The sequence below is a fragment of the Meriones unguiculatus genome, chromosome 1, assembly GCF_030254825.1.
Source record: "Meriones unguiculatus strain TT.TT164.6M chromosome 1, Bangor_MerUng_6.1, whole genome shotgun sequence".
NCBI classification, from domain to species: domain Eukaryota; kingdom Metazoa; phylum Chordata; class Mammalia; order Rodentia; family Muridae; genus Meriones; species Meriones unguiculatus.
Window position 1 is genome coordinate 81,058,191 of NC_083349.1, and position 13,886 is coordinate 81,072,076.

At 41.1% G+C, this 13,886-nt stretch overlaps 1 protein-coding gene across 1 annotated transcript in view; it reads right to left on the bottom strand.

Moving 5' to 3' along the window:
* Spag1 (sperm associated antigen 1) overlaps positions 1-13,886 on the bottom strand; it is a 67,236-nt gene that overhangs the window by 50,973 nt on the left and 2,377 nt on the right. The window contains exons 2-8 of the mRNA XM_021631138.2: positions 13,479-13,825; positions 12,404-12,545; positions 10,532-10,691; positions 6,706-6,831; positions 2,368-2,432; positions 1,095-1,204; positions 423-528 (exon numbers count right to left, since the gene is read on the bottom strand). Coding sequence (XP_021486813.1) covers positions 423-528; positions 1,095-1,204; positions 2,368-2,432; positions 6,706-6,831; positions 10,532-10,691; positions 12,404-12,543 — 707 coding nt within the window. The 5' untranslated portion in view covers positions 12,544-12,545; positions 13,479-13,825. The remainder of the gene's footprint in view (positions 1-422; positions 529-1,094; positions 1,205-2,367; positions 2,433-6,705; positions 6,832-10,531; positions 10,692-12,403; positions 12,546-13,478; positions 13,826-13,886) is intronic.

The following is a 13,886-nucleotide window of genomic DNA, read 5'->3' on the forward strand; positions in this document are numbered from 1 at the left end:
TGTGTTACAGAGCAGAGACCTCAGCTGGTCACGTCAGGGAAGGCTTCTCTGGGAAGTCAGAGATGTGAGCTAAGTCCTGCAGGATAAGCTAGCTTCAAAGATAGAAGGGCTACATCTGAGGAGAGAGGAGACCTTTCCATCACCAGTAAATTCATTTATCACAAATCATACCAACATACACTGTTTAGTTTATTTATGTGACTTCACTTTAACTTTACATGTATGGGTGTTTTGCCTACATTTATGTTTATGAGAACATGTGTGCCTGGTGCCAGTTGGATCCCCTAGAACTGAAGTTACAGCAGGCTGTGAGCTGCCATGTGGATGCAAGAAATTGAACCTGGGTGCTCCTGTCTGCCGAGCCATCTCTCCAGCCCCTAAGAGAGCAAAGGTAAGCCACAATGAAATGATAACCTACTGACCGGGTGTAATACATCACAGCCTCTTCATAGTCTCCCGAGTAGAAAGCCTCGTTCCCTTTTCCCTTTTCCCGATTGGCAAGAAAACTCTTTTCCTTCTCAGTTAGACCTAGAAATAAATGCACATGAAAATGTAACCTAAAGCTGGGCATGGTGGCACTTGTCTTTAATCCCAGGCAGGCGGATCTCTGTGAGTTTGAGGCTAACCTGGTCTACAGAGAGAGCTCCATGGCAGCCAGCGCTGTTACTATATTACACAGAGAAACCCTGTCTCAAAAAATAAAAAAATTTAAAAAAGAAAGAAAAGAAAAAGAATTGGGAAACTAAAGAATATTCTAAGAAAAATAGGTTTTGAAGTTACAAACTTCTTTATTAAAGCCAGGCACATTGGTGTACACCTGTAATCCCAGCACTTGGACAACAGAGGCAGCAAGATCAGAAGCCCAAGGTCAGCTACACGGTGAATTCAAGGCCAACCTGGGCTACATGTCTCAAACAAAATTGAGTAATTAAAGATAGAAATAAATGTTAGAAGTGGTCAACTCTGGCTAAAAAAAAATCTATAAACTTTAATGGAAATCAATAGTGCTTAAGGATAATGTTTCCTAAGCTGGCAAGTTTTTATTATAAGTAAAAGGTTAGAAAAATAACTAGTTCCCATTTTTTTCTTATTACCTGCTGTGTCTATTTTTGTCTCAATTTTAGACAAATGAGCCTTGTTGTTTACTGTAGTCTTTTCTTTGTAATCTTCATCAATTTTTGAACATTCTTTTTCCACATCAAATCTGAAAGAACAATAAAACAATTTTAAAAAACCTACAAAGTAAGTAAGAAACAAAACTCATCACTGCTCTCCTTGTCTTGGGACAAATTCTGTTTGGAATTGAGTTTGTTTGTTTGTTTGTTTGTTTTTTGTTTTTGTTTTCTGAGACAAGAGTATCACTAGACCAGGCTGGCCTTGAACTCACAAGGGCTGGGATTAAAGGTGTGCAGCACCACTGCCTGGATAAGATTTTTTTTTCAAGTGTTGGCAAATATTTGCATATGCCAAATGAGATGTATGGTGAATCCACAAATTAAGACATGGTATTCATGCCTGCTTCACATCCATGTAACCTCAGCACAGCTTCATACAATATTTTAAGTAACTTTGTGACTGAAACAATTGTTTCATGGTATGGAATTATCACTGGTAGTGAACTGTCAGTGCTGAAAGAGTTTCAGGTTTGAGACATTTTGGACTTTGGATTTTCGGATTATCAATGTTCAGCCTGTGCTGAGGGTCCATACTTTTAGGCAAAACATTCCTCATCATCTGCATTCCTTCTTAAGACCAGCAACTGCCTGGCATCCTCTCTAAATTCCAGCACTGGGAGGCAGAAGCAGGTGGATCTCTCCAAGTTCAAGGCCAGCCAGAGTAAGTTCCAGGACAGCTAGAGTTACATGGTGAGAGGTATTGCAATAAATAAATAATTTTTTTTCTTTTTAAAAATTCTAACCATTTGCTGGGTAGTGGTCATGTACACCTTGTGTACACTCGAGAGGCAGAGACAGGTTCTCTGTAAGTTTGAGGCCAGCCTAGTCTATAAAGGAAGTTCCAGAATGGCCAGAGCTACACAGAGAAACCCTATTTAAAAAACAACAGCAACAAACTTAAATATAACCTGTTTTGTGGTTAGTTTTATAAACAAAAGCATACAGAAAAGGAGATGTGGTAGTATGTGCTTGTAATTATTGCAAATGGGAGAACAAGACAGGAGGCTTTCTAAATTAGAGCCCAGCCTGGGTTATACAGTGAAACCCTTCCTCAAAAGAAACAAGAAAGGGGGGTGGGAAGTGTTTGTTAAAGTGGTAACTTTACTAAAGTAATTGATGTATTAAATTGTATCTGAGAATTTAATGGTAGAGATTTTTCAGAGTCAAATTTCAAATGAAATATAAAACATACTTATCCCACTCTGCATAATCCCTTGGAATTTTCTTCTTAGTTGGCTTACTTTTAGAATATGCTTCCTGAAAGAGTAAATGAGACACATTCAACCTAAGCTCAGCAGGATTTATTACAATCTACCCTGCACTATGAACGACTGGAGCAAAATGCACAAATGGAATGGATCAGAAAAACAGGTCCCTTTGGAAATGCAAATCAAAACGACCCTGAGATTTCACCTCACACCCATCAGAATGGCCAAGACGAAAAACTCAAGTGACAACACATGCTGGAGAGTTGTGGAGAAAGGGGAACCCTCCTCCACTGCTGGTGGGAATGTAAACTGGTACAACCACTTTGGAAATCTATCTGGCGCTTTCTCAGACAATTAGGAATAGCGCTTCCTCAAGATCATTCTGAGTGAAATATCCCAGAAGGAGAAAGACAAACATGGTATATACTCGCTTATATAGACCTATAAGATATGATAAACATAATGAAATCTATACACCTAAAAAAGATAATCAAGAGAGCGGACATGGGGTAAAATGATCAATCTTTTAGAAAGACAGATGGGATGTGCATTGAACGTATGACAGGAGTCTACTGAAGGCATCTGAAAGACTCTAACTAGCAGTGTTTTCAAAGCAGATACAAAGACTCATAACCAAACCCTCGGCAGAGTACAGGGAATCATATGAAAGAAGGGGAGTTAGTATGATGGGAAAAGGATAGGAGCTCTACAAGGACCAAATATATCTGGGCACAGGGTCTTTTCTGAGACTGACACTCAACCAAGGACCATGTATGGATATAACCTAGAACCTCTGCTCGGATGTAGCCCGTGGTAGCTCAGTAACCAATTGGTTTCCCATAGTAAGGGGAACAAGGACTATTTCTAACAGGAACTCAATGGCTGGCTCTTTGACCTCCCCACCCCCCAAGAGAGGAGCAGTCCTGTTAGGCCACAGAGGAGGACTTTGCAGCCAGTCCTGAAGATACCTGATAAAACAGGATCAGTTGAATGGGGAGGAGGTCCCCCCCTATCAGTGGACTTGGAAAGGGGCAGGGTGGAGATGAGGGAGGGAGGGTGGGATTGGGAGGGAATGAGGGAGCAGGATACAGCTGGGATACAGAGTTAATAAAATGTAACTGATAAGAAAAAAAAAAAAAAACAGGTCCCTTTGAAGTTAGAACATCTCTGAGGTAAAAGACAGGGTTTAAAGACAATCTCTTAGGTTTTTAGAGGCATACATAAAAATCAAAAACTCATGTGTACATAAAAATTGAAAACTCATGTGTGATCATTAATGGTTTCTTCAAATAAAAGTATTATTAAAATCATTCATTTTTTCAGAAGGCATCTAGACAATTAAGAGTAACAACTTTGCTGTAGTAGTCAGAGCTTTTTTGTTTGTCATGACAAACACCCAATTTGGAGTTCCATAAAACAAACAAACAAAATAACCAAAACAATAACAACAACAACAAAAAACCCAGTCATAGCCAAACTGGGGAGAGGGCATGGTGCTGGATGAAAGCTTTTCCGTGTGTGTTCTCCAGCCTTTGCTCTCTTCCTGATGCGCTGCACTCCTGCTGATTTCATCTCACTGACGGCCATGTGCTTTCTCCATGTGGCAAGAGACATGGCACAGTAGTCTAGCATTATAACCACAAAGGCCTCATCAGGAAGAACAGGAGAGTGGCCCTCCTCTCTTCCACCCCTTAGAGAAACTGCAGGAAAGGGCTCCAATGTGAGCTAGTGGGGGCAAAGTGGCCCAGACTAGGTCGAAGCATCGCAGGTACTGCAGCAGGAGAAAACTGGAGGAAAGCACGATAGCCATTAGACTGAGGAGAACTTAATCTCCCAAAACATACAATGAATGCACCGAGAGAGAGGAAGCTGTGATGGGGAACGCAGAGACTAGAGTTCAGCTGTCATAGCAGAGGATGGCCAGCAATATTAGCAACTGGAAAGGCAAGGGAGAATCCTCCCCTATGGGTTGCAAAGGGGCATGGCCCAGCCAATATCCTGGTTGTAGACTTGTCTCTGGAACCATAAAACACATTGTATTGTTAGAAAACTAATACAAGTGACACAACTTTGTTGTTAAATGGATAAGGAGACACTGGAGTGCTAGGATTGGAACGATGGATCAACAAGTAAGAGCACACTTTTTCTTGCTGAGGACCCAGGTTCAGTTCCCAGCACATTCCTGATAGATCCCAAATACTAGTAACTATAGTTCCAGAGGATCTTATGTCCTTTTCTGCCCTCCTCAAGCACCGTATATACATATAGTATACATACATATACGTAGGCAAAACACATATAAATTAATAAATCTAAATTCTTTTAAAGAAAGAAATTGGGGTACTTAAATTCTTATGTGGTTCTTCAACATCCCCATGTGAAATATATACTCCATTTAGAGGATAAAAATATATTACACACATATGTGTGCCTGTGTGTGTGTGTGTGTGTGTGTGTGTGTGTGTGTGTGTAGATCCGAGGACAACATTCAAGAGTTGGTTCTCTCTTGGGGTTACAGAGATACCCTCAGATGTTAAGAGCATTTGTTGCTTTTCCAAACCGCCTGAGTTCAGTTTCCAGCACCCGCACAGTGGCTAACTCCAGTTACAGGAGATCTGATGTTTTCTTCTGAAAATGCATGGCACACTTGCATACCTGCAGGCAAACACGCACACACATAGAATAAAAATTAAAAATCCAGAAGAAAGTTCTTTCCTTCCACCACGTAGGTCCCTGAATCAAGCTCGGGATTGGTGGCAGGCACCTAACCACAGGAGCCATCTTGCTGGCTGTTGAGATACATGGTACAATTGTGTTTCCTACTCAGCAGAAGGCTTTATGCATACTTCCCAGCTTGACACATAAAATACTAAAAGCAAACGTCCTCAAGGCATAATATTTAAGAAGATAATTTGCTGTTGTTCAAACCTATTATTCTATTCAATTGGTTTTTATCACAATGGGTACTAGTGGTTGGTGGCCCTGCCCTGAGTCAAGCTAAGCCACAGCAGTTTTGCTCTCAGTGCTGATGTTACAACAGCAGGAAAGGTGAGGTTCTAATATTATTTTTCAAACAGCACTGTTGGATGCAGCAGTGTAAACCTGCAGTCCCAGCTACTTGGGAGGCTGAGGTAGGGGATCACTTGGATGGAAGAATTCCAAGCCAGCCTGAGCAACATAGCATGTCCCTATATCAAAAGAAAACAAACACTGACTTTTTGGATTTCCTGGAATCCAAGCTGAGAATCACTGTGCTGCTCAGCTATGAAGACCAATGGCTTATAAGCTCTTTAAAGGCCATGACAAAGAGCTGGAGAGATGCCTATGTGGCTAAGCACATTTGCTGATTTTCCAGAGGACCCAGGTCCAAGTCCCAGCACCTACACAGCAGCTCACAACAGTCTGTAATTCCAGTTCCTGGGAATCTGACACTCTCTTCTGACCTCTGCAGGTGCTGCATGCATGTGGTATGCAGGCAAAACACATATACATACAAAATAAAATATCTTTAAAAAAAGGCCAGGTCAAACATTCTATATTATCATTGTTTAGGGCACAGACTTAGCCCACATTGCTCTGTTAGTGACTAAACATTCACTGATTAGAGATGGCTCATCCCCCACTACATGTGATGAGTGAAAAGGTCCAGGGAGGTAAATTATCACAGAACAAAGTGATAGAAAATGTTTTAGAAATAAAACTGAAGATTCTAGAAAAAAAATGAGGGGCCATTTAGATGGCTCAGTGAGTAAACATACTTGCTGCCTAAAGACCTGAGCTCAGTCTCCTGAAGACACAGGGTGGATGGAGAACTCATTCCACTAGATGTGACCTGTACACACTATTACAGCATATGCATGTGTGCTTACGTGTGTGTGTGTGTGTGTACATATATACAATATACATGCATATATATTAATATGTATAATATACATGCATATATGTGTATAATAAAAAGCTAAATAGCCAGGCATGATGGTGCACACCTTTAATCCCAGCACTTGGGAGGCAGTGGCAGACAGATTCCTGTGAATTTGAGACCAGCCTGGTCTACATAGTAAGTTCCAGCCAACCAGGGCTACTTAGGTAGAGTCTATTTAAAAAAAAAACAAAAAACATAAGTTAACAATAACAAGATTTGACTTTAAGTGGACTAGAGGGAACTGGAACTCTAGCAGACCACTCTTTTTTTTTTTTTTTTTTTGTGAAACCTGAGTTAAAAGGAGTGATTTGCAAGACCAAATAGGGACTAAATGCAAAAGAATGAAAATCAGAGAAGCAAGCTCACTAAGGAGGCCCCACTCCGAAGCAGAAAGGCCTACCTTGCCACCATGAGGACAGCAGTTTGAGCCACGAACTGGAGGCAAATGAGCCTCCTCTCCCGTACGTGTTTCAGGGTCATAGAAGGACCTGGTAGTTTCCTCTCTTTTGATTTCTGATACCCAACTCTGTAAGGATGGAACAGAAAGAGGCAACTGAGACTGAAGGCACTGACCCGCATTAGGGAGGACTACAAAGCAGCCTTCGAAGTCCACTTCCCACGTCATTCTCTCTGGAAGGTCCTTCCTTTTTTTTTTTTTTTAATTGTTATAAGTTTCCATAACACAAAATTTAGTTTATTAACTATTTTTAGTGCATAGATAAGTCTCATTAAGAATATTTGGGAAAATATGGGCGTAGTGACACACGCCTTTAATCCCAGCACTTGGGAGGCAAGAGCAGGCAGATCTCTGGCCAGCCTGGTCTACAAAGTGAGTCCAGGACAGCCAGGGCTACACAGAGAAACCCTGTCTTAAAAAATCAAAACAAAAAAGGATATTTGGGGGGTGGGAATGAGATGGCTCAGCTCTTAAGGATGGTAACAAGCCTCAAGAAGCGGAGTTCAACTCCAGGACAGGTGGTAGAGGGAAAGAGCTGACCTCTACCCCACACACATACACTCTTGTTCTCTCTCTGTGTGTCTTTATTTCCCTTTCTCTCTTTCCCTCTCTTCTTTCTCTCTCCCTCTCCTTCTCTCTCTGAATGTAATAATAATACAAAAAGAATATGTGAGACACTGAAATAGCTCAGGGGTTAAAGTGCTCACCACCAAGATTGATGACATGAGTCCAAGCCCCAGGACAGTGAATGGAAAAAGAGAATTGGCTCCCCGAGTTGTCCTCTAACCTCCACATGTGGTACACACACACACACACAGAGAGAGAGAGAGAGAGAGAGAGAGAGAGAGAGAGAGAATACGTAGGTACGAAGATAATTAATAGAAAGATAGAGATAGATGATAGATGAATAAAATTTAAAAAATTAAAGAATTCTCATTTTATTATTGCCTATCTTACTTTTATTTATTTTTATCTTTTAGGCATGGCTTTGTTTGGGTTATTTTGGCCTCAAACTCTATATGTAGTGTAGATGGCCTTGAGCTCCTGACTCACCACCCAAGGACTGGGATTAATGATGTAAGCCAACACACCTGAGTGTGTGCACTTTGCATCTTATCTCAAGCACCTAAAAGAAAGTTAAAATAGTGAATTTTATGCTATTTGTATCTTACAACAATAAAATTTCATGATGGGTGACTTAGGATAAACGATAACAAAGAACCATGAATTACTTAGGAATAAATATAATAAAAGTGCAAAAAGTATACACTGAAAAACTATTAAGACACTACTGTATAAAATCTAAAACTATCTGGGCTGTAAATGCATTTCAATTGTAAAGCTTGTACTAAGTAAATGGGAGGCCCTAGGTTTAACCCCTACTATCAACACACATGCACAAAGTCACACAAATATCACACTGTCTCACACACATACTCATACACTCAAACACTCACACACAAATATTCCCACACACTCACAACTGCGTGTGCAGGCCATCTACACAGCTTATTAAATATTAAGAGACTACAAAAAAGTATATTATCAGATCAATAAATGCAGAAAAAGTTTTGTTTTATAAAATTTAAAACTTACTCTTGAAAAAGAATTGCAATCAATAAGGATCAGGCAGAGAGGCAGAGGAAAGTGAGTTCAAGGCCAGCCTGATCAACTTAGAGAGTCACAGGATAGCCCAGGCTACACAGAGAAACCCTATCTTAAAAACAAATAAGCAACAAAAACCAGCCAAGGATCAGAAGGGGACTTCCCTAATTTGACAAAGGATATCTACATAAAATCTAAAACTAACATTATACTTAATGGTGAGTGGCTGATTTTCCCTGTAAGGGTAGGAAACAGACCAATATGCAGAGTTTAATGAATGGAAAAATATACAATGTTCATGAATGAAAGTCTCAATATTGTTAAGGACTTAGTTCATAGACAGGAGTGGTGGAGAATGCCTTTAGTCCCAGTACTTGGGAGCCAGGTAGACTTCTGTGAGTTTGAGGCCAGCCTGGTCAACATAGTGAGTTCCAAGCCAGCCAGGGATACAAAGAGAGATAGCCTGTCTCAAGAAAACAAAAAAAATAATGTTAGTTCACGATAGTTCTTCTGAAACTGATTCACAAAGCAAGTGTGGCAGCTTTTAATCCCTGCATTTGAGACACACAGGTAAGAGAATTGACAATTATAGACCAGCCTGTACTGTAATATAATACCAATAATAGAAAGATCCAAGAATTCAATACAGTTTCATTCCAAACAGAAGCACATCACTGTATAGAAATTGAGAAGCAAAAGACTGAAATGAAGTGTAACAAAATAACAGAAAGAACAGGTATGCTGGCTATTTTTACATCAATTTGACACAAGCTAGAATCCTCTGACAAGAGGGAACCTCAATTTAGAAAATGCCATCATAAGATAGGCATGTAGGGAAGACTGTATAGCATTTTTTTTTTTAAGTTAGTGATTGATTTGGGGGAGGGCCCAGCCCATGGTAGGTGGGGCCATCCCTGGGTTGGTGGTACTGGGTTCTTTAAGAAAGCAAGCTTTCTTAAAGCTTGAGCAAGCCAAGAGGAGCAAGCCAATAAGCAGCATCTATCCATGGACTCAGCATCAGCTCCTGCCTTCAGGTTCCTACCCTACTTGAGATCCTGTCCTGACATCCCTTGATAATGACCTGTGATGTGGAAGTATAAACTGAATAAACCCTTTCTTCCACATATTGCTTTGGTCATAATGTTTCATCACAGCAATAGTGTCTCTAAGAAAACAGCTAAAGATTTTCACTACCTGCTTTGAAGATTTACTACTAAAACATTACCATAAAGGCAAACGAGGAACTGGTCAGTGGTGGTACATACCTTTGATCCTGGCAGAGGTAGGGGCAGAGGGGCAGAGGCAGAGGCAGGCAGATCTCTGTGAGTTCCAGGCTAGCCTGGTCTATAGAACAAGTTCCAGGACAGCTAAGACTACAGAGAAACCTGTCTGGGGGGAGTGGGTGGGGGTTGGGGAGACAAAGGAGAGTCTGGGTATGGCAATACAAGCCTGTAATCCCAGCTCTTAGGAAATAGAAGCAGCTGGGTGTGTGGCACATTCCTGTGATCCCAGCACTCAGGGAGGCAGAGGCAGGTAGATCTCTGTGAGTTTGAGGCCAGCCTGGTCTACAAAAACAAGTCAGAAAAACAAAACAAAACAAAAAAGAAAATAGAAGCAAGAGGAGTGAGAGCTCAGAGCCATCCTCAGCCCAGCCATGGAACTCTCTCTCAAAAAAGCCTAAAACAAAACTATTTTTAAATTATTTGCTCAAATAACTTGAATTTTCACAATTTATTTAAGGGAAATCATCAAGAAATTACAGAACAAACATAACCAAACATCAAGCTTTTCTCGTTTTGTTTTTTTTTGTGAGAGTCTTGTGCAGTCAAGACTGACCTCTATCTCACTATGTAGCTAGGGTTGAATTCTTTCTGCTCCCCTTGCCTTTGCCTCCCAAGTACCAGGATTACAGGCAGCACCCAGCCCCAAGAATAGTTATATAAAGATGTAGATGATGATTTGGTTGTGGTTGAATATGATAAAGAAATTTAGAATGCATTTCACACACACAAATTCACAATATTGACTAGAATTAAGAAGCCACCACTACTTTCAAAGCAATCACCACTAAGAGCCAGTCACTGACAAGAAGGCCAGAATTTCAAGTGACTGAAGCATACACATAGCAGTTTTGCCACATGGCCAAAACTGGTGCTCGAGCTACCTTTATGTCACTGTCGATTCTTTCCCATTCTTCTGCCGTAAAGCTGGATGCTGTTGCTGCGGGCTTGTCTTTCCTCAGAGCTCGGCTTCCAGGAGCCAAGCCCATGAGGCGCTTCTCACAGAACTCTGTGAGTTCAGGGTAATAGCCTTCTTCACCAGACCTTAAAAAGCAGTCATGATTTTAGAGTTAGCACCTTATTTAGAGATCTTCTACACTCGTAGTTTGCAAAACAGGTTCCCTGGGACACCCAGGGTCTTTGATCTCAAGGGCTATGCAAGGCTGGAGCTGGGATGCTGGCTCAACAGGAGCACTGGCCATTCATATCAAAATGTTTATGGCACACACAGGGATGAAGATTCCAGAGAAAACAATGTGCATCACACACATCAAAGGTTGACTAAATAGGGGCTGGTGAGATGGTTTGGCAGTTAAGAGCACTGGCTGCTCTTCCAAAGGACCCGAGTTCCCACATGACAGCTTACAACTCCGGCAGTTCCAGGTTATCTGACACACTCCACCATCTTCTGGCCTCTGTGGCTATTATATACACACAGTGCATAGACGTAAACACAGCACAACACCCATATGCATAAAATAATAAATTTTTAATTTGAGTAATATTTTCTCTCCTAAATAATACATATATGTTCATTTTATGCACAGAGCAATTTCACAACTTATATTAGAAATTCAGTATTAGAGACAATGTAGGTTTCCTTTTCAAAAAGTTTCTGTTTTTAAAAAAAGAAAATCTGACTTTGAGACAAAGCCTTGTGTAAAACCACGCTGATTTCTAACTCCCTGTGTGGTTTAGGATGGCCACGAACTTCTAATATTTCTGGACTCATATTTCTAGTGCTGGGATTGCAAACATTTGCCAACAAATTCCACTGATGTGAATCAAACCAAGGTCTCATAAATACTAGGCAAACATTCTAAAATGTTTGGGTTTTTGTTGTTTTGTTTGTTTTTTTGTTTTGTTTTGTTTTTTAATGTATGAGAAGAAAATGGCAGAGAAACAGCTTAGATAAAAACACCCCTAAAGTGAACCACTCAAAAACCAGAATTCCTTCCCTAGAAAGCTAAATGAAGTCATCTGGCCTACATGAAGGCATTGGCATACATGTGGCGTACATATGTATATGCAGACATATATATATATATATATATTTTTTTTTTTTTTAAGGAAAGAGGGTCAGAGAAAATAAAGGCAAGGACTAGTGAAGAGCCAAGCATCCTGACTGCCCTGGCAAGGGTGCTAGCTCAGGATCCACAAGTGCTTCTGCAGCTGGACTCTTTTCAACTCAGATCTCTCAGGAAACCCAACAATCGTTCCAGGTGGGCAGTCCGCAGGGCAGTGTGGACTTATAATCCCACATAACAATAACTGCATTTTTAAAAACACATTTCCCTTCTCAGGCCTTCTGGAGAGGAACAGCTGGAAATGAGGCCCTCAAACCTGCACTTTTAAAAGCCTCATCTGGGATACATGTACAGAGTGTCATCAGCGCCCCACAGCACTGATGACTTCCTTTTTCAGGCTTCCCCACCACAAGCCTCCCTGTGATCAGGCAGCAGTGAGTAGCCCTTTGCTGTCAGAGAATTGAAATATGTTCATTCCTTGGCAGCTACATTACCTTTTCTTGGACAACACAGCAGAAACAAGAAGAGTTAACTTTTTGGATCTTAATCAGCTATGTCTCCTGTGGGCCAAAACCCTCCAAACCATAGCAGAAAACCAATATGGAATGTATGTACTAACCTCAGCATCTGAAAATTCTCTAATACTGCTACTGTTGCTTTGCCTCCCTAAAGGCAATGACACAATTAAAATTGACAGATTGAGGCATGAAATCATTTTTAAATGCTTACCTCAGCACACAAAGAATTTTCTCCAGGTGTTTCACATCTGAACATTTTTCAATATATTTGAAATCCAAATGTTCTATGGGAATTTTAAATGTCTTTGTTGTTCCAAAGCTCCACAATGATGGACAATCCTTAGCTGTCATGGCTGAAACACATTGTAAGAAGACAGATGTGAACCTAATACATATATAATAATTTAGATTAATTCAGATAGCAGGGATCACTGAAAGCTCTTAGAGAAAAAGGGGTGGTGTGATTTTTTTTTCCCCAAAGAGGAAGGTTCTCTGTTTTGAACTTTCTCTCTCAACATGAGCTGAGTCAACCTATTTGACTCCTGTGCTATCTCACACTTCACTTTAGACACAACTAGCACAGAATGACAAACAGGTTTTGGTGCATAAACTACAAGCGACAAAGGCTCCTGCAAGGAAATACTGTGTCCCAGTAGGTCAGCATGTAACATCTAAGTGTGGGGCTGGAGAGACGGTTCAGTGCCCAAGAGCTAATAGGACAAGTCCTGAAGGACTTTTACTGATGTTGTGCAAAAAGAATGTTATGAGTTTTTCAAAAAAGCTGGAGAGACTTTTTTGAGAGAGAACCATGCATCTAGTAGGATTAAAATACATCACCTTGAATGGAAATATCTCACAATCATTGGGGTTTGGGTTGGAATAAAATATAGTGAACAAAATATGATAAAGCCATCTCTTACCTGAGTAAATTTCATTCTGAACACTATTCTAATATCTCTGAAAATCTTTTTCTTAAGATTACTGCATCTTAGCTGGGCATGGCATGACATAATGCCAGTGGTTGGGGGATGGGCAGGAGTTCAAGATCATCCTCAGCTACATAACTAACATAGCCAGCTTAAACTCCATGAGACCCGACGCACCCTTCCCCCCTCCCAACTGTTTTCAACTACCAAAGGGTGGTTTTATTTGTTCTCTACAGAATTTTCCGTATTTCTTTTCAGTCTTTATCTCTAAAAGCTAGGTCTTGGCTGGATTTTATTTATTCGTCACCACCCTGCTCCACATCCACTTCCCATATTTTCTAATCAGCGTATAAGTAATACCTGCTATGCAAACTGCAGCGTTTCCTGGTAACCCTAGTAACGTGAAAACCTGGCTTTCTCCTACCGAGGCGGCGAGCGCCCTCTGCAGTCAGAAACGGGAAGCGGTACCCCTCAGCCGTGGCAACGGTGTCCAGGCACTGCCATGCCCAGGGAAGTCTGGGACGAGCCTAGGAGCTCGCTTTACAGCCAGCCTGCAAGCGTTGGCATCAGGAGTCGTTCCCTTGACTTGAGCTGTGGTTCCCGCGGCTGAAGCAGTTAGCCGTCCCAGGAAACTCGAGTGTGGCAACTACGTCCCAACTTTCACCACCGTGCGAACCACAGCGGGTGGAAAGTTTCGATCGCCTTCCCTGACCAAAAAGAACGTTTATCCGTCAGCGTGGGGTGTGCAGCCCCCACTTCGTCCCCTCC